Genomic DNA, 27,889 nt, shown 5'->3' on the forward strand with positions numbered 1-27,889 from the left:
ATAACGTCATATACGACAAAACATGATTTTATAAAATGTTTGAAAGTGAAACAAATTTTCAACATTTTCTATTTCCCCTCCGTCCTTAATCATTCTTAATGATCGCGATAATCGTTCATTTTGATCGACGAGCCGAAAAACCGCAACCCCACACAGAAAATTATGAAAGTATGAAATCATCCCCCCAAAACCGATTATTTTCGTTGTCCTGAATTTTTCATCATTTCTCGTGGGACCTGATTCGTCTCACCGCGACAGATTCTCGATATTAATTTCGCGTGTCCCGTGATCGATGGGCCGGCGACAAGTGACGTCGATCGATCCTCCTATTTTTTTAATTCGTTGATGACTATACTCCCGCACAGAGGGATCGTTGTTTCGAGAGAAACACACTGGCTGTTTGCGCGATCGAGCGTGAGTCACGGACTTTCGAAGTCGGTTTCGCGAATGGTTTCGCGAGCCTCCTCGACGGTTCCGCGTAAATACGAACCGATGGAAAAATTCTTCGGACTCATCACCGATGAGGCCATGTTTTTTTCCCCATTGTCGATTTATTCAAATCGGAGATTTGCATTGACGTTGCAGGCTATTGGGCTATTATTATGTGGAATCGCCGCGGGATATTAAAACACTTTAAATTCTCAGATATTCCTTGATGAGAGACTGCTCATCCTTTCACGCTCGTCTGTTTCTCGGAAATCGTACGAAGATTGTGATTGCAATCTTGTGTTTTGCATGTTTTTTTCGGATGACGTTTTATATAAAAGTTTCTTTAATTTTATTGGATTTTTGTAGATGTCTTTGAAAAATGTCTCTTTCACTTACTAAAATAGTTCTTGTGGATCTTGAATAAAATTTATCTCACGATATATTAATTCTTTTGACATAGCATCCCAACACTTTTTTGTTCATAATGGCACGAGGAATCAATTAATGTAAAAAATGTTTACGGTTTCATTTAAACCGTAAGTGCATCCACAATCAAGTCATTAATAGCCATTTTATGCATTCATGATAAAAGTGGGTAGACCAGATACAGATATTTTAAAAAAACAAATAAAACCAGGAGAGAAGCATCAAAGAGAAGCATGAAAAATTTGAGAGCAGCTCTTATAACCCGCACAATCTCCAAGCGAATGCACTTTCACTGATGGGAAACGCTGCAATCAAACAACCGCAACTCGGACGAGATTCCGGGCCACCTGCCACGCTCGTCCCCGATGGAGTTGCAGTTGCACTTTGCAGTTGCAGAGTGGCGGCTGATGGGGCTTCGTGTAGCCCCGGACACACGCGTGGAACGCTTCACGAGCGATTCCGGCATGAATGAATCACTTAACGCGAAACACGCGCCGGGCATACGTAATATTCGTGCTGCGCCCGGATCGGGAATGCATATTGCAGCACACCGGACTCTGATGATGTTGATTGCACTGTGTTTGCTCTGGCGCAGTGTGCCACCACGTTGATCCAACTTCTGCTCGCATTATATTCGGTCTGAGTCACTAAGTAATCCGACTGTTTCTTCCGCGGAGGAGCCTGTCGAAGGGGCTACGAATGATTGGACCATAAGTGCCCGGGCACTTAGTACGTTCAGCCCGTTAATTGAATAACATGTTAATTCTGAAGCCTGAGGTCCAGTGAAGCTACTGTAACCAGTAGGGATCTGTTTGCAAGATAAAAATTGAGTTCACTAAAAGAGTGGGTAGTAATAATATAATTTATACTGTTCTCAATATAGCAAATGATCAATTCAGTATATATTACACTATGTAGAAAAATATAATTGTATTTGTGAGAATTAAAAAAAATTAATGAATAAATCATTCCGAGTCCGACACGCGCGGTATAGTAAAGGAAAGGGTTGGTTATGGGAATCACATGTGCCACCATCTAAATTTCCCCGCTCTGTAAACACGTCTGAACGGTCACTGAGCGGGGACCAACATGGCGCCCCCGCATTCCTGCACCGAGTGCAACCCCTTTTATGCAATCACGGAGGCGATTCGAGGGAATTAGGCATTAGGCGAAAGCATTTCGATGACAGCGATGTAAAACGACACCTGCGACCTGCTACGGTCCTTCCGCCACCCCTAACTCGACCTACAACGATCGATCTACTGAGGGGTGGCGATTTCGTTTTTTTTTCTGAGGGCCTGGAATTCGGGCGATTTAATTGAAGGGGTGCCCGGTGGAATATTCTATGATTTGTTTATGTGGGACAATCTTTTTCGCCACACCTGTGACTGGGTTTCGTTGAAAATATACTGTCATTCTGTTTAAGGGTCGTTGCCTGAAATACCAACCCTCGTGATCTATTTAGCATTTTATTTGTGGCTCTGGGTTTGTGGAGTGCTTCACGAGTTGTTTGATTCGAATGATGACAAACTACGATGCTAACAACTTCGTTGCTCAAATGGCAACTTTTACCATCAAGAACTTACTCGTAATTTTCCTGCATTTGTTTCATTGTTCTTTCTATGTTATGAGGTTGTTTTGGAATGATCTCATTATTCAAAATTTCTATGGCTGTTTGACCGTCGGTATTTATTGTCTACCGTGCAGCGTATTAAATACGCAGTCCCCAAGCGAAATTGGCAGCGTCACGCGCGACAGGCATAAACTGCGATTGGTAGCAACAGCTTTTCAGAGCACGGTCTCTCTACAGCTGCCAGCCAGACACCAGAGTTATTGACGCGGGGCCCGTAAAACCTCCTAACTCAACGAATTTACATAGTTGTCGCGTGTAAACTAAAACGTTAAACGACTGTAAAAGAGCGACGCCGGAGATTTGCGTCCTGGCACGCTTATGCGGTTCCTTGTCACCGCGAAATCTTCTAATTTATACGTACAACAGTGTACATAAATTCACGGACAGTCCGAAACATATGCGACCATTATTCTGAGCGAATCATCAGCATAAAAATGTACCTGTTGCTCTCGTCCCGCGAGCACGAATTTTCCACGATCGAACGAACCTGCAAATGATTTTTTATTTTAATTGCACATTCTTTGGGAAATTGCCAATTCATATGCAGGTTTTAATGATTCACTCGCTGTAATAAATGTGTCGTGAACACTGTAATAAAAATAACTAGGATAATCGTAGAATAAAATTTCAAGAAATAAAATCAACCCTTACAAATCTATAAGAACATTGTTCCAATGATACAATGGTATTGAATTAAATAAAATGGGATGAAATAGTGGAATTAAATAAAAAAATAGAATGAACTGAGCCTGAGGATCAAGGAATGAGAACATAACAGTGGAATTATTGTGAGCCCACCTCTCTCTAACCAGAAGATTTAAAAATAACTTTATCTATCTATCCTATAAATTCGAGTAGGATTTCTCTAAAAAGCGAGAGATAACATGTTTGCTTTGATGCGTCATCAACGATACGACCCTATAATCTCGAAGGGATTGTGATATAGAGAACGCGATCTGCGAAAGGCGTTTTCGCAGAACGTTGTCGATACCTAACCTCTAAGCGCCGCGCCGCGATACGTTTCCGCGTTTATTTATCTGTCGGGCGTTAGTCACTCGAGACTCTCGTCGTTTATTTTATTCTTTCTCGTTCTTACTTGTGTTCTTGATCCTCTCTGTTCACCTTGGTCGGCAAGCAATAATAACCGCGACGAAGTACATTATTCACTGATAAAAATTGTGTATATACAAGCACACCCTCGATCAACACACACCGGCACCGGGGCTTTCATTAATCGCCGATTAATCTTCGTTCAATAGCCGTGACTCACCGGACCCGAGGAAAATGGGAAAATGTGCGTCCTTAAACACGCAGTGACTCATCGGATCTTTACCCGCGTTACGCGTTGCTCCATTTTACTTTAATCTGACCGACTCTGTCCTCTGTGGCAATGCCGATTGGAAATTGAACGCGGCATACGCGTTCGTCTGTGTCTCGTTTCGTTTGCCGATGCGGTCGCCGCGAAGCTGTGGTAACGCAGTTTCAGTATGAGAATCACAATCCACAAAATTTTTTCATGAATCCATCAAGTCCACAGTCTAGCCAACCCCTTAACACTCAAACTGTCTACGAACCACTCAAACTGGCTATTGCACGTTATTTTATAAAATTAGCAGGAATGTGTCTATCAAATTTTTCAGCCATTTTTTAAATAATACACAAAGTGACGCATGTGTTCACCTCGAATAACGACGAAATTATGCATCGTACAAAAAAAATTATTTCCACATAGTAGCCATATTAAAGATTCTTTGATAATCTTACCAAATTGAAAATAATATATTTTTTAATTCGTTTAATCCCTTCCACTGTGTTAAATTGGCCCAGTACGTTTTTGTCATGAATGCATAAAATTCGCAGTCTTGATGAGAATTGATAAGAATTCGTTTGAATTAGATTTAGTAAAAAGTCTTTAGCCACGAACCATGGGTTCTCAAAATTATAAAATACAGTGAGTGTAAAAAGTATTCGCGTACGCTCTTTAAAATAGAATAACTTTTTCATAATTGTACCAAACGACCTGATTTTTTATAATCAATTAGAAGCATTGTTTTACGAAATGGTATGCAAGAAAGATTTCCCAGAAATGATAATTTACAAGGTTACAAGCATAAATCGAAAAAGGCATTTCTTAAAACTTTTTTGTTTGGGCCCTTAATGAAAATTTGTATTTGCAGTTTTCTATTTTTGCGTGTAACCTTGTAAATCATCAGCTTTGGAAAATCTTTTTCTTTTCTTTGTTTGGTACAATTATAAAAAAGTTATTCTATGTTAAAGGGCGTACGAATACTTTTTACACTCGCTGTATATGTTAAGTAAATTCCAAATCGAGCAATTCGAGACAGTTGAACAGCTAAAAACCGAATTCCGAAATAGAATCTCCATCATCTCGAAGAAGAATACGACCTTCTGGAGGCAACGATCGTTCCAGGAGTTCCAGGAGTGCGTCACGCAGTGTTTTCCAGCGGCGCATCGCATCCTAGATCCTTGATCGAGGATTTTTCCTCGAACTGGTCCATCAGCCCGACGCTTACGTAAGCTGAATCACGCGGTCAGTAGCTGAAGCTGGTGTGTAACATCTCGGTCGGTGCATGCCAGAACGGTGTAATAAGCGGCGATACGCAGCTGATCCATCCGCGAAGATTTACGCAGGATCCTCGCGGTGTTGATCTGCACACGGCTGAATCACGCGGACGACGGCTTCTCGTGCCGGTAAACAAAAGCGCGCGCGTGGCACACCGTAGCCAATCGTTGTTGGTTGTTGCAATTTTCAGGGTCGGGCCCGTCTAGTGACTCACCTAACCGCATCGGGCTTCGATAGCAACGAGTCCGCTTCTCGATGTCAGGCGATTTTACGCCGCGAACGAACCCAGTTCGTTTCCGGACGAACTACATTCGTTCTTATCGGCAGATATGCAAAATAAAATGTTTGTGCATCGATCGTAAAACATAGAAGCTAAATGAAAAGTATTTCCCGCCAATTATTTTATCGTGGAGAGTGAAAATAATATATTAAACCTTTGCCAGACCATTTTCTTTGCAATTACAGTGATTAAAACGTGTTTATTTCCAAAAATGTCGTAGAAGGGAAAAGAAAAATTATATTTTCTACGGCTACATTTATTTTAATGCTTAAATATTAATCACAAACGAATCAAAGTTTATTCATGCTCAAGGAAACGCGGAACATTCATATTTGTTAGACTTTGTTAGAATCTTCGTGACGAGTGTGACTCGTTAAAATACGACAAGGAGTTAATACTTTTAAATTCATATGATCCTATTCAATAAACAAAGTAAGCACTTATGGCATCGGGCGAAGAGGGGTCCCCATAAAAGTTTCCCGAATTTTATATTTTTGTAATATTGCAGAGCTTCTTCATTTACCAGCAATTTCCTAATCGTTTTAAAATTAAAGATAGACAGTCGGGAATCCCTCGAATAATTATTTGAAAGCGACAGCAATTTAATTCGCAATTCAACAAACTTCTAAAATAAATATAGCGTAACTGAATTTATTATTTAAAAGCCTATTAATAGACTTCCAATAGTTAAGGTGTTAAGAATCAAAGTACATAATAATAATAATAATCAGAATAACATCGGAGTAATTTAACATCAATTATGCGTCGATTTTTTCATCGCCGAGGTCAAAGACCCACTTATTTGCGGAAGCATTTACGCAAGAACGCATCAGCCTGCGTTTAGGCTTGCGACATTATCGATGAACTTTATTCCCGATACACGAAGCGCCAGTGAATCACTATAGGATCGCGTAACGAGTCTGCCGCAGAGACACGTATCTCTGTTTACAATTCGATCCCTGCGTCGATCTCGATCCAATAGACGTTCACCACTCGATCGATGATTCGCGTCTCGATCCACGATCCGCTCTCGATCGAGCAGGAATGCAGCCAACAAAATCGCATGATTAATCCGCCATTAAGGATTCACCGCGCGCGCGATCGCGGTTCTGCGGCTTGCGATCCTCTGGTTCGATACCGATCACGTCAAATATGATGCACGAAGTAATATGAGATAATCAATATTTTGATAGCTGGATCATTGTTATTCGGGAGAGAGATGATCGGGGACACGAGTGAACTGCGAATAGATGTTTATGCTAACGGCAGAGATCCATATACATTCGTAATGATTCGATCATCCCTCGAAAAAGATACTCGTGTTTTTAGATTAGAAATAACATTGTACGGAGTTAAATGAATTTTGTGATTATTAATAATTCTTCTTGATCGTACATGGACGCTTATCGCAACCAAACGGTCGAAGAACTAAACAATTTCTAAAGAGGTTCTCGCAGACGGCTGCCATTTCTCGCGAAGCTCCTCGGTCTAGCGAAGACTATGTCAAGACACAGTCCAGTCACGGGTCCTTCCAAGAATTATTCCCAGTGGAACTATAAAATTCGCAGTATATCTTGACCCGATGGATTCCGTCATTGGCCGCCGAAGTTGCTATCGATTCGTCATGTGAAAAGCACACGGAACCTGGCAGATCACAGAAGGCGTGCAAAGTCCCCGCCCTATTTATCAACGCGGCCGTTTCAGTGGATGATCTCGCCGTCAAGTGACTAATCTCAACTTTGTTCCATCGCGTTTGTTATATTGTGACTAATCGTCCCGAGTTCACGAAACGACGGTGACGTCTTTACGCAAACGGCCAGGGGACGCATTGTTTCACCGGAACATTTTCGATTGGACAAGCAGTGTGAGGTCATGATCGCAAATAGGATCGCACAGGCTGGACACAGGAATCGTGAGAAAAAATTGCTGTCCGATGACAATTGCAGATCCAGTCCTGCCGCGGCGGAATGACGCTCCTCGGGCACCATAATAAGCGTTTCTCTCTAAACGTTAGTCATTAGCCTTGAAGGGATTTCCATCCCGCGTGTCGAATTGAATCACTCGCGGCGATCGATCCGCAAACAGATGAGGGAGGCCGGGATGCATTTATCTGATTTCGTTCGTGATTGCCCGTTGCTAACGACACGAGACCAGACGTGGGAAGCTCTCTGACAATTGTGCATCAACCCTTGCAACGTGAAAAATTTGCATTTTCTTCGGGGCCGAACCATTTCTGCTTCAAGGGCCGGTTTAATGGGTGGTCTGGTCTCAATGATTAAATTTTAGGGGAGTCTTAGGTACCAACATTCTTCGTACGTAAGCATTAACGCAGTTTCTTTAGAATCCTGAAAGAGACAAGCCGTCAGCATTTCGAAGAAAGTTGTCTCACGGGACATTTCCTCCAATACTGGGAATACCGCCGAAAGAATCATCCTTGCGGAATGAGGACTCGTTCTCCTAAGCTTAACGCGGTCCTAAAATCCGGAAGGATCGCAGAACCGATCCGTGGTCCTGGGATTTCCCGAATACGCAGCGTGCCTCTGAGAAACGGAAATTCCTGTTGCAATAGTTGAACACCACGAAGCAGTGGTTCAGAGGATGCGGGAAATCTCGTGAGAGATGCGAGCTCGAGACCGCGAAAACGCGATAGTGTAAAATTCTGGTCACGTTCACGGTTTAGTGAAATATCGACCTTCTTAATAGCATCCGTCGCTCGTATCTCTTCGACGGAGAAATACTATCATATATTATTCCTGGAACGATCGGTCCAGTCCTTCGTTTCATCCCTCTTCGTGTTCTTCGAGCCAAGAATGATTTTCGTACGAACAAATAGAAAACTGTAGACAGAAGATCATTCGTGGTAACACACATTAAAATTGTACATGATATTAATTTCATCCACCTATCTAATTTCATTGATTAAAGTAACATATGTATTAATTTGTTCGTTAATAATCATCTTCTCTACTCGCCACGAAAGCCCTGAAAATGGTCGCTTATCGAACGTGTTCCGAACATCGTATTTCATCTCGGAATTGCCCCGGAGGCAGGCCAGTGGCCTCCGGCGCGATCGGTCTCCGTAAATCGAGACGGCCTTAGATCGCGAGTAATTGTGTCCCGCGTGAGAAATAAGTCGTAAAATTAGAATTTGTTGGCAAATTGCGTAACGCGTCCCGCGGCGATTTTCCCGACCGTCGCGATGCAAGCCCGTGAATCATTGCGTGCGGGAGACGCATAATGCCTCGATTTATTTTCGCTCCCAGCGGAGGACCACCTTTGATCTTTTGTTCCACCCGAGGGCCAAAGCTATTGGACTATTCTTCTACTTCTTCTTCTTTTTTCCTTTTCAATCGAGAACGCGCGTGTTTGTCACTTCTCAGCGAGCATAGGCGAACAATCGTTTCAGATCGTATCCAGCGATTCGATTTTTTATTATCGCGCGCCTCGATAATCGCCGTTATCTTCGAATTGATACGGAAAAGGTCGAGAATTTTCGAACTGGAGATCATGGTACGTAGATCGCTTCATACAGTAGATGTACAAATTCATTCGTAACCCTTTCCTCGTGAATTTATTGATTATTTATAAACAGCTGAAACTAATTTTACAAGTAGTAGTTGATTCAACAAATTCACGAAAAATAGAAAAATGGCGACGAATTGATTTGCACGGCCAATAGAATTGTTTTCGATTCGGAAAAACCGAAATGTTTTCCCACAGGATGGGAAACAGTATCGGATCGATGAATCATTGCAACCCGACCCTAAAGAGCCCCATTGTAATCAAACAATTCAGACACACACTCGATTCAATTCAAATTACGGCTCGATCGTTTCTTAACCGGGCGACACAGTTCGTTGGTTCCTTCGGGAGTGGAATATTCTGAACTGGCCGGGTTAAGCATGCTAATTACGCTGATAATTTATTTAACTGGAGTACGGGCATGTTGGTCGAACTAATAATATCGGGAACGGATTGCTTCAGTCGAGGCTGCAAGAAACCAGATTAACGGACTGCACATATTACCATGCATTTTCATCTGATCTATGGCGTGGTGCTCGTGCTACTCGTTCGAATACGTCTTGATACTGTATCGCTCTTGATAACGGCCATTATTCATACAGATTATGTCTTTTTTAAAAAATCTATGTACATTATTACCTTTAATCTGTCTTAATTGCGGCCATCTTTGAAATGATTTACATTTTTATTGTGTATCTAAACTATCTAAACATTTTATTATAAAACGTACAATTGTTTGTACTCATGTATCAGGTCGTTAAGTATGAAACTTGACAAAGAAAACGCAAACCTCTTGACATTTGTCAAGTTTCATACTGAACGATCTGATACACATTAAATTCAATTTTCTCGGTGTTCCCGCCAGATAATGAGAAGAGCAACCGGTGAGTCCACGTTTGAAAAAAAGGGCGCCGCGCCGCGTGAAGCGATCTATGGATCGGAGCGTGGCGTAGCCGCGAGATGCATCCCGAAGGATGATAGAGAAGGCTTCACAAACTTTCCATTCTGGAAAAGGTCGATCCGTCGGCAATTAAGTCTCGTTACGTTATGTATTTACGAACAAGTCGCGCGACAAGGTCGTCATAGGACGCCGAGCCGTTGCGTGCCGCTACGAGCGAAATGCACGAAGCCTCGCGAAAACTAGGAAGAACGGTAGAGCGACATGCTAGAGCAGGACGTTCTATCGTCCTAGCTTCGACGTAGAGGGAGACAGAGCGAGGGGAGCGTGTGGTACACAGACTGGTGGCGTTGCTCGACTGCGTTCGTGTGTCTTCGTCTCGCGGCTGTTCTACGTCACGAAGGGGCCGGCCAATCGGCTGCGAGCCGGATGACTCATCCAGTCGAGCCTCATGTAAACTCTCTCGTGCCGTTTAGCCAGCAGTCTCCCGCCAACAAGCAAAAGGGCAAGCGCCGCTTTTGCCACGTATCTCTCTGTTAACAGCCGCCGTTTTCGCCGCGGATAGAGTAAACACGGTGTCGAACGGCTCAACAGTTCGACGAAATCGTTCCACAACGAACGTCAACCCGCCGTCACATCGTGTATATGCATCTACAATAAAGAAATTCTTTTCGGTCGTGCAGACGACAGACTTGATATCCTCCTCTCGCGTTTGCGTAACCCCGCGGTCGAGTTTTGTGGTAGAACAAGACAGTGATCAGGGACCGGCCGTTACGAATGTTACTCGGCTTTGCCACCTGTGTGTGTCAAATGGTGCGGTGAGGTTTCCTACGAGAACCGTGGAGCGAATCTCGAACACGAACATGAGGATGAAGAAGGAAGCACCGTGCCTTGTGCTCAGGCTAGTCCCCATCGAGAATCTTGAACCATGGGGTAAGCTGTCTCGCGTTTCTTACGTGTTTCTTCGACCGTCTGCACATTTCCTTAACTCTATCGTTCCTCCGTGCGTAATTGTTGATAAGGAACTGCTGTCTTTGGGAATTGTTACGGAATCCAGCGTTTGATCGTCATAGTCTGTGACGACCGGCTGTCTTGTTGTTAGGGAATCCCGCGGGTTGATGACTTTGGAAATTGTTGGGGAGTCCAGCGTTTGGTGCATAGTAATAATTGATAATGAGCTGATGACTGAGAATTGTTGGAAAATATCTAGTAACAGTTTGTTAAGCATCGGAGCTCTAGGCATTTGCATCGTTAGTCATTGTTCTAGAGAGCTCAGGAAAACTCAGTTACATCTTAGATTATCGGGTTCTCTAGCAAATGCAATTTGTACATAACACAGGACTTTTTTTATTAGATAAACTCAATTTCTTAAAAATGCGAACGAGACGGTAAACAGCCATTTATACAGGGAATCGTTACGGAAGATCGTTTGTAGGATTCCGGTTTTGGTAGTTGATTATCCAGAGAGGCTTCTTGTAATCATATTTTGAATATTCGCGCCACTGGTCCCATTCAGACCAATTTCAGTTTCATCGTACAAAGTCTCTGTTGTTCTTTGAACTGCAACATTTCTGGATTGAGCTATTTTGACAATTTGTTTTTGAGACCTGTCATAGACCTCTCTGACATTACAAACTTATTTGCCGAGCTCGTTATTGCTGCCAGGTTTCGCACGGCTGACGTCATCTTCCGCGGGAAATAAACAGCACTATCGTCGATTTAGTCGTCTGTGACTAATCTAAAGGCATTCTGTACGTCTTCGAGTAATTATTTACATCTTTGTTGGCCGAATGCCAATGACAACTGTTAGGAACAGTAACCAAACAAAGTATAAATTACTTGTATTTCTTACTGTACAATTGTTGAAGCTGGATCGATGTTTCTAATCTTAGCTATTTGGCAGTTCGTGGTGATGACACCACGTAACCATTCACGATAGGAACAACCCTTAATGTTACTAGGGCTAGTAATTTTTACGAAACATAGAATATATAAAATTTAATATTAATATAGAGAAATTAAACATAAAAATCGACTTCACTAATTTCAAGAAAGACAAGTTACATTCCTTCTTCTTCTCAGAAAGAGCCTGGGTCTTTTTTGACCCAGTGTATTAAAATCGTTCAACTAATCAATTTCTGGCGATTAAATTAAACGAAAAATTGTTGGATTATCTTGAAAAATACATTTCCAAAAATCGTTAAATATAGCGTCATCAATTAAATGTTTTTTCTGTAATGCATATAATCTTTTATAAATGCATAAGATCCACAGTCTAGTAATGACAATAATCGTGAAATGAGGAATCCGAGAGGAGTGATTCGACCAATAGTAGGTTCAAGCATCGATTCAGGTTGTCTTGATGGTGGTTACGGTTCTGGCCTAGGATCTCCGGCTCTAGAAAGCGTTTGATTCATTGAGAGGCATCGTTACCTGTTCCACTAGTCGGTCGCCTAATCCCCCAACGTCGCGGGACAAGTATGGGCAATGGTATTTCTGAAACGTCTGGCTGCGGCGATGAGAGAATACGAAGTCGGACGAGAGGCACGCGGCTCTATGTACAATCTCCTCTCTCGCGATGACTCAGAGGCCACGGTATCTCGGATTTTAGGCGTAAACGCGTGCCCGATGACTCGTTTCGTGTTAATCGCCGGGAATGGTGGAATTTACGGATTCCTTATCCACGGGGTGGCTGCGCATGAACGCTCCTTCATCCTCTAATCGGTTCACTTTTTCTTCTCCCTCTTTTTCTGTCTGTTCCTTTTCTGCATTAAATCACATCGCAGACGATAACCACTTATCCGAGAAGAGAATTTCTCTTCTCGTCCACCGTATATTTACACTGATAAAACATTGTTCCCCCATGGAGTTGTGCAAGAATACGTGACATCTTATCACACGTTTGCCACTGTACGCGGAGAGGGGGTTTCCAGGAATCTGATTGACCGCCCGGTAATTTACGTGGTGTTTGGGTCAACCTCCCTTTCCCCAATAAGTGTTGCGAATTCTGTATTATTATTATTCTTTTAAATATCTTTTTGTACATGAAAAATTTCCTTGGGAAACTAGGTAACGTGAAGTGGTTCTCAATGGAAAATATTGTGAAATTACATAAATACAGAAACACATTTGTCTCAGAAAAAGTTGGCAACCCTAGTTGAGGTGGACGGATATGTCAAGGGCGGTTTTCTTTACTTCATTGGACAGTATTTTCTTTACACCAGTTAAGGGTAGTTTGAATAACCAAGGATAAGCTTCGCTATTTCGTTACTACATATTTTAATATGCAGAAATACTAATAATGTCGTGCAAAATTGCCACTTAGTTGCACAGTATTTTCTTCCCGTACCTGTTAAGGTTAGTTCCACGAGTTGTATCACCCCTCAACAAGTGGTATCGTTCTTTATATCTCGAACTGATAAACCGTCCCCGGTTATTTTTATATCCAGTTACTTATTATGAATCTTTATACGATCTAACAGTACAAAGATCAATGGCTGCCAAGTATATATGCACTTTGGTTAGCCCTGTGTGCATCGACGGATTCGAGTGGAATGTGGGTCGCGCCTCATTCGGGTCATTATAACAATCAAGTTGTTCGAGGTTCATTGCTCTCGTTTCGCTGAATTGTTTTCCCCGCTGTTGCATCAACCCAAAACTGTTGGCATCATCAAAATGTTACCCCTAAAAATTGTTTAATGCTACTAAAATTTTTAGGCGGCTATAGCTGCGCTCGGATTGGTTCATGTTTTCCGTTAATAACTCCTTAGCAGAGCTGCGGAGTACAATTTCGCAAAGGAAAAAGTAACTTCGAATGAGCTCTGGAAAAGAATGATCCTTACAAAATGATTGGTTTCGTAGATTCGACCATTTTCAGTGATGCACCATGCAGGTTCATTGACACACTGCACACCGAATCATTGAAAATCAGGCCAGTGCCCCGCGAAGGGACACGCGTGCCGCCCCTTCCCTTAACAATTCCGATCTATTAAGCGTAGTTACTTCGTTCGCCGGTCGCCAAGAATACATCGCGACAGTTAAACGTGAACTTGTGACGTCATTCGGTGGTATGGACGCCACAGAACGACACAAGTCCATCTATAAATATGTACATATACGTGTACATAATTGTACTCGCGTCTATGGCGTGACTATGCTGCGTTAGATCGCCACTAACAAAGTTGCGATTTCCTTCGGGGCCAGTCCACACTCCGGAGTGTACATAAGAGGCGGCGGTCGTGCCACTTTGTCAACGATATCTGGATCAAATCGCGAGCCGGTCTTCGTCAGGTTCGCAAACCTGTCTAGTCAGCAACCCGAAAAACCGTTACATCCAGTTTTTCAAACTGCGAAAAGAATACTAATGTCCCCGTCGAATTATGCAGCAATGGAACACCAGCGGTTATATTAACCTCGAGGCGTTTTATGGGACATAAAATCATGTTTAACGCGTGGGCTACAGGTGCCCGTAGCCATTTTGATATAATGTCTCAGGAACATGATTATCCAATTATTTAACACTGTGATTAAGACCTTGGCAATCTTAAAAATTACTACAAAATCATTCAAATAACTTCAGATGCAAATAGCTCAATCTAAGGCGATCCATATGCAGCATTATTTATTGTACAAATGAATAAAACTTGACGCAGAAATTAAATTTTTGAATCAGGGTAATTAATTGCATTTTCTATACATATATGGGAGACACCTGAATAGTATAGCGCACTATAAAATTAATTTGTAGCGACGGAATTAAATTGGTGGCTGTTTGAAATTCTATTAAATTGGAATTAAATTAAAAGCAGATGAAGGAATTGAAAAATATGATTAACAGAATGATAGGGAAGGATCTAGAATGATCTATGTATCGTCCACTATTAAGTATAGTCGGGAACATCAGTCTTCCGAGGTTTGAACATTGAATAATGTGCACCAAGAACTAAAAAAGATTAATTGACCACTTTCCTCGTCTTAAAAACCTGAAATAGGAGGTAACAAGCTATCATCCTTATATTGAGCGTTAAATAAAGGGTAATTTTCATGGATGCTAGATCATGCGTGTCTCCGTATCCAAGCTGTGATGTCCAGTGGACGCGTTCATCGCGAAATGCATGACTTCCGGTAAAGTCTAATGCACCAGAGATTGTATCTGCCCGAACAAAAGCCTGTTTCAATATCCTGACAATAAAAAACCCCATAACTTAACGAGAACCCACTATACCCTATTAAAACTTTCAATTTGAAATAAATGCGGTGTAGAATGGGTGATTTCCCGGGGTGCATCAGCGACACCAACACAAAGACAAATCGATTCAAATTCAATTAATAACTTATTTTCGAATTGTCAATATTCAGACTCGCATTTAATTGCATCACGTTCAATTATAGCTTGCTTCAATCGAACGTTCACGTCATTGTATCGATTTTTACGCCATTCATCATGTCAGTTAATTTGTTCCATCTGAAACGGGGTGGAACAGTTGCTCACCAGTCGTAATGCACGTCATTCATAATTAATTAACCCTTGTACACTATTTGAGCCAATTTGTTCCAAAAGCAGAGCTTTAGTTTCAAAATGTCTACAATCGATACAAATCTGCAAAATGTATTTCTACATTTTCGAAATAAAAAATTACATTTTCAACGCAAGCCAAGGAAGTTGTAATCAGCAAAATTTAGTATTTTCTTTATTTAGTATTTAGTATTTTCTTTACGTTTTGTAATTTCTTTATAAAAATTGATTTTAAACGTTCAAAACCATGTTTCTTTTGGTGGGGAAATCCCTGTAAAAACGTCCGGCTACCCTAAGCGATGGGGTAGCTGAGGCGAGCAATCGAAAACGTACCGAATCGCATCGGATCCGGAAGAAGGAGGTCCCTGGGCCTCCTCCCCCGCGTTTGCCGAAAGGAAGTTTCGTTGCGGCGACTGTGGAATAATCATCGAGCCACGACAGTCAGCCAGCAAACTAACAAACGGGGTTGGCTGAGCGCGGCGCGGCGCGACGCCAGGGGGCGAAAAGAGTGACTCATCGTTGAGCCAGGCCAGGCCTGGCCTCACGAGGCTGCAGGTCAGGAGAGGAAGACACTTTTAGCCCACATTTCTTCCCAGACCCCCTCTCGTTACCGGCTTGTTCCTTTATTTTTACCCCGGACCGTTTATTCGCGGGTTACTCGAGACTCCTTCTCACTGTCTCCCTTCTGTCTCTTCCTCATCCTCGTTGGTATTTTCCATCTTTTTCCTTCGGAAGGCGAAGGAGAGGACACACTTAGACATTGCTTACCCTCGACGACAATGTTTACATTGGTAATTACTCTTTGGCTACTGACAACACTCCTGTTTGGCGGAGATGCCAGAGGATAGAGGGTACATTAGAGCTCTCGGTTTTATTAGTTATTAAGTTTCTTTGTTTATTATGTTTTTTTGTTTTGATGGTTTCTGGGTGCTGGGACTCTTTGGGGATGTTAGGTACCATTTGGTTATTTTGATTTATGTGTCGATATTGTCGATACCCTTGTCAGTACCTTATGAGACACGTTTTAATCTCTATGGATATGAACAGTGCAAAGAACCAGTTTTGTTAAGATTCGTTGCCATAAAATGGATTTTAAAAAATCAGCCATCAAAATACACTTCAAAGAATCGGCGAACAAAATGCAGTTTAAAAAATCAGCCAAGAACACGGACTTGAAAAATCTGTTGACAAGATACGCTTAAAAAATCTGCGAACCAACCACTGCATCGATCAAGGAAGGTGTCCAGGGATTTTCGGAGTGGCTCGCAGTCGGCTCGCGTTTCTTAAGACCGGAAGACTCTCAAGACAGCTGAAGCAGCCGCAGTATGGCTTCGAAAACCGCACGAGACAGTCGCTCAGTGTGCAGAATCGCTTTCTTTCTCTCGGATGCCGAAGAATCTGCTAAATTCGCTGAAAAATCATCCTCGTTTCAGGTTCCCCGGACTAGTTCGCCTCCGGGGCAAACACTGTTGTAGATACAGGGTCTAGAGGCGTAGTGGTACGCGGAAGTATGGCGGACCTGCTGCGCGAAAGGTTTATTAGCTCGTGGTTTCACGAGAAATCGTTGTGTACACAGTCCCAGACTACGATTCCGCCCGGCAGGAGGCTGAATCGTTGCATTGTACTTCTCCCCTTTTGCTGGTACATATATACTCCAACAAGATAAATAGAATTTGCTGTATCCGACCGTTTCCTCGGCTATTTGCGGCCACCAAACAAAGAGAGAGTTTCTATGAACGTTTTCGGACTTGTCCGATAATGGGATTATAACCAGGACCGTTATGGTACGACACCGCCATCTTGGCCTTTCTAGACCTGACGCGGTCACTGATCGCCCTAATTACTTGGCTCATGCTGCTTCGCACGGGTTTGCAGCGTTCAGCACTCCGGTGATCACTCCGTACACCTTGTACGAAATTTATACTGGGTAAATATCCGGCTTCGGGGAATAGTCTTTTTGATGAAGCTATTCGGGAATTCCGGGAACGGCGTCCCGTTAGTCAAAGGGGCCAACGTTAGGATAATAAACAGCCGATAGACCCTCCGCGTTGGCGCGACTGGGATCTCTACCAGATCCGGTCGTTTTGGAGTCTTCCTGAGCGAAATTCGGTGGCAAACAGCTACCGCGAGCTATACTAGGGGTTTCATAGTAATTTGATGCTTAGGGATCGGCTCCCACGATTCAGTGACTTAGACATGCCTCGTTAGGTTTGGACAGTATAAACATTTCAGCTGGAACTTCTCGTATGCGTCCTCGAAGGGTTAATTAAATTGAATCTTTCATAGACTCTGAACCTTAAGCTCAGCTCTGGCCGAACAAGTTCTGATGGAGAATTTTGATCTGTTTCCAGGTGGACACAAAGAGTTCCACAGGCGGCACAGGGACCTCTGCGAGGACACGCTGCTCCCAGCAGGCGGAGCCGGTTCATCGGCAGTCGGTGGATGTCCCAGCCCCGGACCAGGTTGTCCGATGCTAAGTTTATCTGGTCCACCAACCCCTCAACCCGCTGACATCGACAACCACCCTGCCTCCCGAGTTCTACCCTTCCTGTACCTTGGGAACGGCAGGGACGCCGCTGATCTTCAGCTTCTCCGAGCGTTAGGCGCCACCAGGGTCCTCAACGTCACTTCACAGTTGCCTGGATATCACGAGGAGAGGGGTATCACCTACAGACAGATCCCTGCCTCGGATTCCGGGCATCAGAACCTTAAACAGTACTTCGAGGAGGCCTTCGACTTCATCGGTCAGTGGAAAAACCCTTCATTCTTCCTCGAACACATCGACTAGAACCAGCTTGCAATCAAACGAAATTTACATTGTTAGATCGTTACATCGTCTCGCTAGGAACAGATAGATTATTATTTTCTTTATTGACGAGAAGCGTCTGTCCACCTGAGAGATTTTCAAGTCCTCTTTGGACGCATATCCAGAGTTCGATACACTGTTGTCGTCTGCGGGACAACTGGTGAAACACGGTAGCGTTAGTCAAAGCCGGGTAATTGATGAATTGGACGACGAGAGAAGCATTTGAATAGTTAGCGGGAGGAAACGCGAGACGCGTTTATAATGCAGGCTGACATTGAACGAGCGAGCGTGGTCGATCCATTGACGGTTTTCAGACCTGTTGCTTGCTCTGTTGGCTTGCTGGTGCGCTAGCTATCAACGAAAATAGAAGGATACACCGGAATCCGTTCGTGTAAATTAGTCCAATTGCATCGGCGGTACTAAATGTCGGGAGGTTACGGCCACTCTTGCGGAGGCTGCGTTTAATTCACCGTGAGAGAGACTAGACAGAGAAAGAGAGCGAACACACGAGCTCTCTCGCGTTCACAAAGAGACGCTGGCCTGTGCCGATGAGTAATTCTTTCGGCCGACTGGGTGTGTCCTCGGCCAATGATCGTCATTGCATTCATAACCGTGTGCTGTGGACCAGAATCGCTATGGGCTAGACAAAATTCATACATCTCCGTTAAGTGGATGATATTTTGTTATATATTCTACTATTCATTAAACACAGATAAGAGATTAACATCTTAATTGCATTAGGGTATGTTAAAGTAAACCACTGGCATATTGGAATAAGCTGAATTTTATTAGGATTTTGAAAATGTGTAAAATGGCACTTACCAAATTTTTTAATACCATTTATTTTTCTTCCTTTTTTATGGTCCTCTGTGTACTGTAAGAAACTTGTCTAATTTTGTTCGCAAGTCCACGTAACATAGACAGTTGAAATATCGGATTAGAATTCGAAACGGTCATCGTCGTTCTCTGCAGAGAATACTCTATCTAAATAGATGAAGGAACTTCTTAGCAGTCCGGATTTAAAGCGTCCTTTAGTTCCCCTCATGGGAACGAAGGACTCGATTCTTTGTGGCCTGGGGAATCTTTCCAACCAGTTGAACCTACCTCTTGTTCTCGAGGATACAGCGTTTGGAACGGTATACTTTCCGCTTTGGACACCTGGAAGTGCCGTTTACTGGTTACCTAGGATTAATCTGCACTGTACAAATTGTCTGTATATATTAACCCTTAATAGGGTACACCATCTTAGCTTCTTCCTTATGTGATTTTTAGCTAGTTCCTTCAGCACATGATTTTTATCCAGGACATAATTTTTGGCCATTCCCATCCAGTATGTAATTCTTGTTTTCATTCAGATACTAGTAGAAAAATATATTAATCACAGAGTACAATTCTTCAGGCATTAAAATAAATGTAGACCGGAACTAATAATAGATTTCTCTTTTTTCTTAGAAGGAATCATTAAGAAAGAGGTTCTCTAGTCAGCATAGTAGTGATAGAGATCGTTGGGTAATCCATAAAAACATAATATATGTTTCTACATGTTAGAAAAATATAAGAAAATTATCATTACTATATATTGATGCTAAACAAAGCTTATTTCTACTAGTTCCCTTTGTCTCGACAACATTGTAAAATCCATCAAGCAGCAGTGATCACAGCAGGTTTAAAAAGAATTCCCACGAATGATTCCGAACTTCTCACATATCAAAAATCGCATGAAAAAACGGTGCGTACCCCTCATCCCCCTTCTCTGATACATTCGGCCAGGGCCTTGAAGGGTCAAAGTCGTCGCTTTGTTTGCCCACAAGAGATGTCTTAACGGTCAACGCACCAAGGTGCCCTTCATTTCACGCAACAGTCCCTACGGTGTTGGACGGTTGGCCAGGTACAGCATTCCACCAGTTGCACATTCGGTAGGGCTCTCTCCCCGATGCAGCGCTCGCACGAATACGTGCACACACGAATGCATCCTCTCACATAAACACACATGCAACTGATATCCAGCCCCCTCTTCCCTTCTCTCCCTCTACCTATCCCTCGTCCTTCTCAGAGTGGTGTTCCACGTATACACACGTCCTCCATCGAATGCGGTGCAATAAACACATGACTGACACGGACGAGGAGACTGCCAGCCAGTGGGGCACCATGATAAAAGGGGCACGGGGAATAGAGGGGGGTACATCGTGCACATGGGTATATCTGTACAGCTGCGCGAGTGTGTGTGGATTCGCTCGCGCGAGCGTGTGACTCATGGTTTCATGAATGGAAGCCTTTCGTCTTCTAGTCCTCGCGCGGTGAATGGTCCACCGGAAACGGCTGGTTACACCCTGTTTCCGTTACACCGAACCGCGTCGACGAGGGAAAAACGTCGCCGACCCTAACTGTTCCAACTCGAACCCCCTTATGGTTGTTGGGGCGCGAGATACGCGTTTACAGTGCTTGTTGTTCCTCACTGGGAAAGTTACAGCTTCTTCTGCGGTGAGGTACTGTAGGAATCTTCATTCTTTCCCAAACAGACAGACCTTGAAGAATATGCTCCTAGGGGTTGGAACAATCAGGGGATGATGCTTAACCCCTTGCACTACCATTTAATTTATTGGTACAGGTTTTTTGTCGTCCACTCTATTTTTTCGAAGAAAATTTATCCATTGACAACATCGTAGAATTTCGGTTTAAAAAGAATTTATAGCTAGAGGCTGTTCCAAATCTTTTAATTAACGAAACACAACCGCTAATACTTTTACATAAATTTGTTTAGCCAATTTAAAATTTTCGATGAAACAACTTTTAAAAAATTGTTCAAACGAAAAAGCCCGAGGCTCGCGTTGCACTATTTGGATCTGCCCAGGGTTAACAAACTCTGCATTTCGTCGAAACGAGATCGCTGATCGTCGCGAGCCAAATAATATCAGACACGTTTATAAATACGCCGGTTAAATTAATCCCGGGATTATTCTGTGTTGATTCGACGAGTATGTATTATGGGCATAGTGAATTGCGCATCGGGACGATCGTCGCGCCACAACAAGTTCGCACGTTCCGAGAACATGAATCTCCTGTTTTAATTTTAACCTTCCACGGAACGGGGGTTTCTGAGGGGCGGGGAGGGGAGCGACAGAGAAAACACAACCGGCTGAAACTCGGCTCGAGGCAACAAGTATGTCCGATTTCCCGGAACCACGGTATCATTTTCGGGATCGCGACAGGTGTCGTAGCTTTTTGTCATTGGGTACACACATGTGCCTTCTGTTACCGAAATATATCTCTGCCGACGCCCCACCCCGTTATTTTCTCCCATTCTGACTCATTCATTTTCCCTTTCCCCTTCGACCCTCCCCGATCCTCTCAAGATTCACCGCTTTTCTCGAACGGTTCGCGTTTTTCAACCCCTTTTTCTCCCTTGCTCTTCAGATTAATAATGAGAATTTTATCCATTGCTACGCCAATATAAGTCACTGCTTTTATTACCGGAGTGATGTAACAGTCTTTGTATACAGTTACAAGTTCTGCAAGGTAATTGTTAAACTCGCGAATGTTTAAGCAAACTTTTATTTTCAACTTTGAGGAGAGATAAGATATATTCGGCGATTGAGCTAAAAGTAGCATACAATTTTATGAAATATTTTTTGTGGTATTTATATATTAGGTTGGGGAAAAAGAAATCCATCATTTCTCCGCTTGAGATAACGTAAAAATAATGGATTTCTTTTTCCCCAAACTAATATGATCTGTAAGCTCTAAACCCTGTTTCCACCGGCACACTCTCCAATTTTAATTAAGGCGTCCAAAGTCAGCGTCGACGTCAATCGAGATAATTCAATTAGCGAGCTTCTGCCAGTATTTATACCTCGACCTAAATTTTTCCATCAAATTTGCATCGGTCTCCGACGGAGATCTTGAACCCCCGGTTCCCTGACATCCTTTTGCTGACCCGAATTTCCGACGAGAAACAAGAGAAGAGAAGGGCATTTTATTATAAAGACAAATAACGTGTGTGGATCGTTTATCGACGCGTCGAATGCTATCATTATATTTGACCCATCCCTATCAGTAGCGTCCCCCCCCCCCTCCTTGGTTCCTCTCACCGTGTTTCGTTTCGCTTCTCCCCAATTCTCTCTCTCTCTCTCCTTCTCTCTTTCTCCGTCTGGCCATTCGTCAGCTGTGACTCATAGCAGATGCCAGCTCTCTCGCGAGTATACATTGGGTGTTAGGCGTTTAGGGGCCGATGCACACCACCCCGTGTCGCCGCGACTAACGCTTACCTAAACTACTTCGATTAGGCGATCGACCCCTCGCGATCAGCCAGTAGATAATGCTCCGCGCGTTCATCTCCGTGCTGCGATTTATTAGCGATTAATCGACGCCTCGGGAACCCGGCGAGAGATTTTTCAGTGTCATTGCTTATCCGAGCGATTACGCCAATCGACGACGTGGTTTTAGGGTGGTTTCGATACCCCTCGAGGTGACCTGGTCGTCTTACTAACTTCCTTTTCGATCTTAATAATTATGAATAGTCTGATATGTTCATTGGGAATCATTTTTTAGAGAAATCTGTAATTTCGACCCCTTTGCAGGGGTAGTTTCGTCTTACAGCTTCGAGATGTTCGTTGTTACAGCTTGATATATCTTCCTTCTTGATCATAGTACCATGACAATATTTTTAGGAATTATTATTAAGAGGAATCTGTGAGTTTCAGCCCCTTGAAGAGGGGTAGCTTTGTCTTCCATTTTTGTTCTTCTACTTATTGAAAGAAGAAATGTATAGACTTGAAAATCCTAATAATTATTATAGGGTTAAAGTACGAATGATGTATGTGTGTGTATTAACAGACAACCCTATGTATAGGTAAATTTATGAAATAGAGAATCGCAAAGAACAGAAGAATTGTAAAATTACAATCGCCAACGAATTGTAAAAAGAAGGCAGATCGAAAAGAACGCCCGCGACAAACACGTCTGTCAACGATTGGTTATCCGTGCTTCTTACGGTTTTACAAATAAATATGGCTTATTCCTTACATTATCTACCCCAAAAACTTTTCTTGACGATTTATAAAAATCTTAGTAAGTCCCGAAGTCCTCAAAAAATTACCTCGGATCCTCTTTTGAGACCACCGCCACACTCAAGTGTCCACATCATGGCTAGAACGTGTACTTAACTTTCTTTTCTTTTTTTTTTTTTGATGATATTACACATAATCGTCACATGCGTCCGCACTTGCAACGGTTTTCTCCTCTCTCCCTCTTTCTCTTTCTCTCTCGCTGCACACAGTAGTTGGATACGGGCGGTCGTCAGTGTGACTCATTGGCGATACGATAGCGTCCCCCATGTTACGTAACCGAATCGCCTGTTTGGGTTACCACGACTGGTTTGTTTGACCGTTTACAACGCGATCCCGCGTCATCCGAGCGAGTTGCACGGCCGGATCATTGTGTTCCCGCACGTTCCCGTAAATAACCTCCTAGAAATTCCGGATGACGTCGGCCCGAGACGCGTCGATGACCCTCATCTCAGCTACTAGTTTCTCTCGCATGTACCCACGCGATTCGTAATCCTCTGTCTGTTTCGATGAGACAATCTCTTAATCCCTTCGACCTGGACAGGTCTAGATCCACTTTTACGGATTAGGTTAGAGCCCGTAGCATGGTGTTCGAACTCTTATGGCAGAAAACAATCCTTTGCACTCCTTTGTCTCGAGTGTGACTCGACATTAGAGAAAGAAAAATGCAAATATAACGGGTTTTTATTTGGTTCTTTCTTTATTTATTTGTCTTATTTTTTAGTTAGAAACACAAGTACAAGTTCCACAAATATAAATTACAACAAAGTTTGAGAGATATATTTAATACAATCAGTGAACAAAATTTTGTTAAATAAGTATCAGTGCAGGAACTGTCCTTTGAAGTAAATTTCAACTAAAACGCTTGAAATAGTAGGGAAACGTTGGCAACAAAATTGAAAAATAATTCGGAGTGCAAAGGCTTAATAACTCATACTTTTCCAAAGAGGACATGAAGGTGTATCGATCAATAAAAAAAATATGCAATATTATTAAAGACAAATCAAATTAATGTAATAAATGAAGTCCAAGAGTTATTTGTTTTATTAAGAAAGAAATGACGAATGTTCAACAGGTGACGGGTTAACTCGTCACCGAGTCTTTATTCCCAATAATAACTGAAGATTATTTCTCTTTGCAGAGGAAGCCCGAAAAGGTGGAAGCAGCGTGTTGGTGCACTGTCAAGCAGGCGTATCCCGCAGCGCAACGATCGCAATCGCGTACATAATGCGGCACAAGGGTCTATCAATGATAGAAGCGTACAAGCTGGTGAAAAACGCACGGCCGATCATCAGCCCGAACCTGAATTTCATGGGCCAGTTGCTGGAACTAGAGCAAGGTCTACGAGCATCTGGAGGAGTAGCACCAGCCCCTGAAGAGCCGAAGAGCTGCCATCAGTGTCGCTGGACCCACCAGCAGAACAGCGAAGAGGTGACATCCGGTTGCAGCGTCTGAGACCTTCATCGACAGAGGTTGGAGCCGCGTCTCGTATCCTGCTGGCCCAACCGGAAGAGCCAACTATTGAAACTCTGATACATATCCTGTACATCCGAGTCGTTCTTCCTGTTCACGAGCCACGAAGACAGAAGAGCCACAGTGGAGCCTGGAGACCGTCGGAAAGAAGAACTCGAAGAAGAACTTGAAGAGACTCTCGGATCTACTTTTGCTACTATAACACGTGCCTTGGCGATCGCCCCAAACCCCGGAGAAGGGATAGGCTGAGACAGATTACTTCATAACCGACCGGATAACTTATTTCAGTGGTAAAAGAGCGAGTCCGCCGGAAAAAAATGAAAATGGACCCCTGCGACGCGGATTATTTATTTCGTCGGAGAGAGAGAGAGACTCGGTGGAATCGTCGCGAAGAAACTGGTGTACTTACGCGAGCGACAGTGTTCCAAGCACGAAGGTCCAGGAAAAAGCCTGACTAGGCTCGAGTCCGGCCCGAGTTGGGCCCGAAGTCGTTCATCCGATTTCCCACGAGGCGAGCGTCTGTCTCCATTTTTCTCTGTACCTCTTCGGAAACGATTTACCATGCGTACAATTTCGAAAGACTCTTTTTAGTTTTGCGAACCTCATTCTTATTTTTAACGTGTATATTTTCCGTTCGAATTGTGGCGGGATCTTAGAGGTACCTTGCTTAGGGACACTGGTGTTGTTGCGAGAGTGGAGCGGGTGCGTTTTTCGAATAAACGACGAGCACGGTCGAATATGTCAATTGAGGTCAATAACAATTTGTCGCGTACTGACCACTTGAGTTCGGTATCGCGAAGAACGCGTGGTCACCGAACAATCCCGAGTTCGTTCGAATTTTTCCACAGAGCTGTAAAACACGCGGTAAACTATGTAAATTACTTTTACTCTCGCTCGAGCTCGGAATCGTTCGACGATTACGAATGGACTGCAGATTTGATTCGTTATGCAAACATGAGTGAAAATTGTAACGGCACGAAGATTGCAGGAATCTGGGATAATTGGTGCGTTATTATCGACTTGTTAAAATAATTGAAGAAGAAAATTTCTTGCGATCGAAAATTTTGACCTTGCATAAAAATCTGCAGTCCAGTTATCAATGAAAGAACCGCTACGGACCGGTGTTCGGTGATCTCGAACGGTCCGAGTGTTCTCGGCGCGGCGGAGATCACTATGTTTGCGTTTTTCTTTTCTTTTTTGCCTTTGCCTATTTGTATCTGTACTCGTATATTCAACACACTACTCGATAGCGAGGTGGTTTATATTTGATAATGGATAATTGTGTATCGTTAACCGGAAGTTTAACTTAACCACGAAGAAGCGCGGTCCGTAGCATTTAAGGATCTGGTTGAGATCCAACCATCGTGATCATCTAGTCGTTTGTCGGGATGTAATTGATTTACTTTAAGGTGCGAACGAGAGTGAGAGAGGGATGGGAGAGAATGGCAGAATAAATGGCCCTATACACACACATACGCGCGAACACGCGCGTACACGCCAATTCATTTAGAGTGAATAGAACACGTCGTCGAGGGAGACGACACGTATACGATTATTTTCGTTCTGTTTTTCCTTTTTTTCTCCTTTTTTACCAAAACGATTTTATGTTCGAACTGCGACGAGTTCCAAGCTTCGATGCAACGACGAAATTTATTGTAAGAGATTGATGTGCTTCGCGAGGAATCTGCAATTTTCTCGCTGGACCCTCTCGATTTGGTCACGTGATGTGCAAGGAAATTTATTATTTAAATTAAGCGAATATCATCTAGGTTCTTATGTAAAGTTTTTACTCTGTTTTTGTTATTAAACTGCAGATTTTTATTCATCTGTAACAAAATTTTTTTGAGAACTTGAAGTATATAATTTATAGTTTATGCCGCACGTGATTTAAAATTGAGTGTGCCGATTAAAGGGAAAGTTTCTCCGAGCCAAGCTCATCGAGCTTACGAATAATTTGAGACCCACGCGCACCCCTTCGAGTGAGAAACAAGCTCGAGGAAGATCGCTGGAGCGATTCACTATAGCCGCCATTTTGTACATTACGTTCGGATGCGTTAGAGAGCAGTTTCCGGTCGCCTTTGAGCCCGTGTATGTATCTAAGCTTCGTAATCTACCGCTTTTATTTGAATCGGACGAGTCATCCTCGCGAAAGACGAGAACGAGAGCAGGGAAAATCCAGTTTGATCGTCGCAGAAATACCTCTAGAAAGAATTAACGACCTACCTACGGGAAAAGGCAAAGGAAGCCGTCGACATAGGATGTAACAAGGTGTAACAAGTATAACAAGTGCGCGGATACTGTTACGACACACGACAATCGCCGCTGTTAATCAAACCGAGCAGCTGTTCAAAACGAAAGGAATAGATGTAGCAAAGAAAAATCGCTTTTTCAAAGAACCGATATGCCTTTCTACGCTAGAGACTCAACTGTTGACAATAAAAGCTCGATGAGCTAGCGAGCGAGAGAGAGAGAGAGAGAAAGAGAAAACCTATAGTTGCGTGTGAAGAGACGAAAAGAAAGGGTTCATGGTAGTAAAATAACGAGACAGAGCAAGTTCCTTCAAGTATTCTCTAATTCTCTCGAAGAAGAAGATAAAACGGTACATATCAAAGAGACGTCGCCTTTATTTTCCCTCTTCAACGGACCATGGATTTAAAAACCAGCGGAAGCTGCGGGCGTTTTATGGTGGTTACACACTACGCCAAACCTCCGTGGTCCCCTTGTAAAAAGTGTAGCGAATAGCGTTGTACATAGAGACATAATAATATCGCAGAGTGAAGGCAGACAGGAGACGAAGTGATTGAGCATTGTGCAAAAAAATTCAGAGAGGAATTGTGTGAGAGGGGGAGGGAGGGAGAGAGAGGGGCGAAAGAAGGCCATGAGCGTGTAGTACCTGTTGCGTCGTAAGAATGTATATGTGTATGTAGCGTTTACTGGATTGTGGAAGAACTTTAACAATAAAATTGTATATGTCGACCTGCGATAAATAGTCGTTACGATAACCCATCCTTCAACGTGGCTACGTAACCGTTCGTCCTTGAAGTGCAAATTACATTCAGGAAGATCCTACAGAGAAGCTAAACTAGTTGCACACTTCTAAAATATCTTCGATCGCTCTCCATATCACACAAAAAGCTATATTTATTTAACAGTCCTTTAAAAGGGTAGAGAACGGTAAACATAATTTTCTCGAATTTTTCAACGTTACAATCCCCTTAAGTATAAAAGATTTATAGGGTCATGGAAAGATGAAGGAGGCG

At 43.0% G+C, this 27,889-nt stretch overlaps 1 protein-coding gene across 3 annotated transcripts in view; it reads left to right on the forward strand.

The window, feature by feature from the left end:
• The window catches only part of LOC143210931 (uncharacterized), a 101,823-nt gene extending 74,577 nt beyond the window's left edge, over positions 1-27,246 (forward strand). For 2 of the 3 annotated variants that reach the window (XM_076428239.1, XM_076428240.1), the window contains exons 6-7: positions 17,639-18,031; positions 24,298-27,246. In XM_076428239.1, coding sequence (XP_076284354.1) covers positions 17,639-18,031; positions 24,298-24,611 — 707 coding nt within the window. In that variant the 3' untranslated portion in view covers positions 24,612-27,246. The remainder of the gene's footprint in view (positions 1-17,638; positions 18,032-24,297) is intronic. The other variant, XM_076428241.1, reaches the window with a different exon arrangement.
• The last annotated feature ends 643 nt before the right edge of the window (positions 27,247-27,889 follow it).

Source organism: Lasioglossum baleicum, chromosome 7 (assembly GCF_051020765.1).
Source record: "Lasioglossum baleicum chromosome 7, iyLasBale1, whole genome shotgun sequence".
Classification (NCBI taxonomy): Eukaryota; Metazoa; Arthropoda; class Insecta; order Hymenoptera; family Halictidae; genus Lasioglossum; species Lasioglossum baleicum.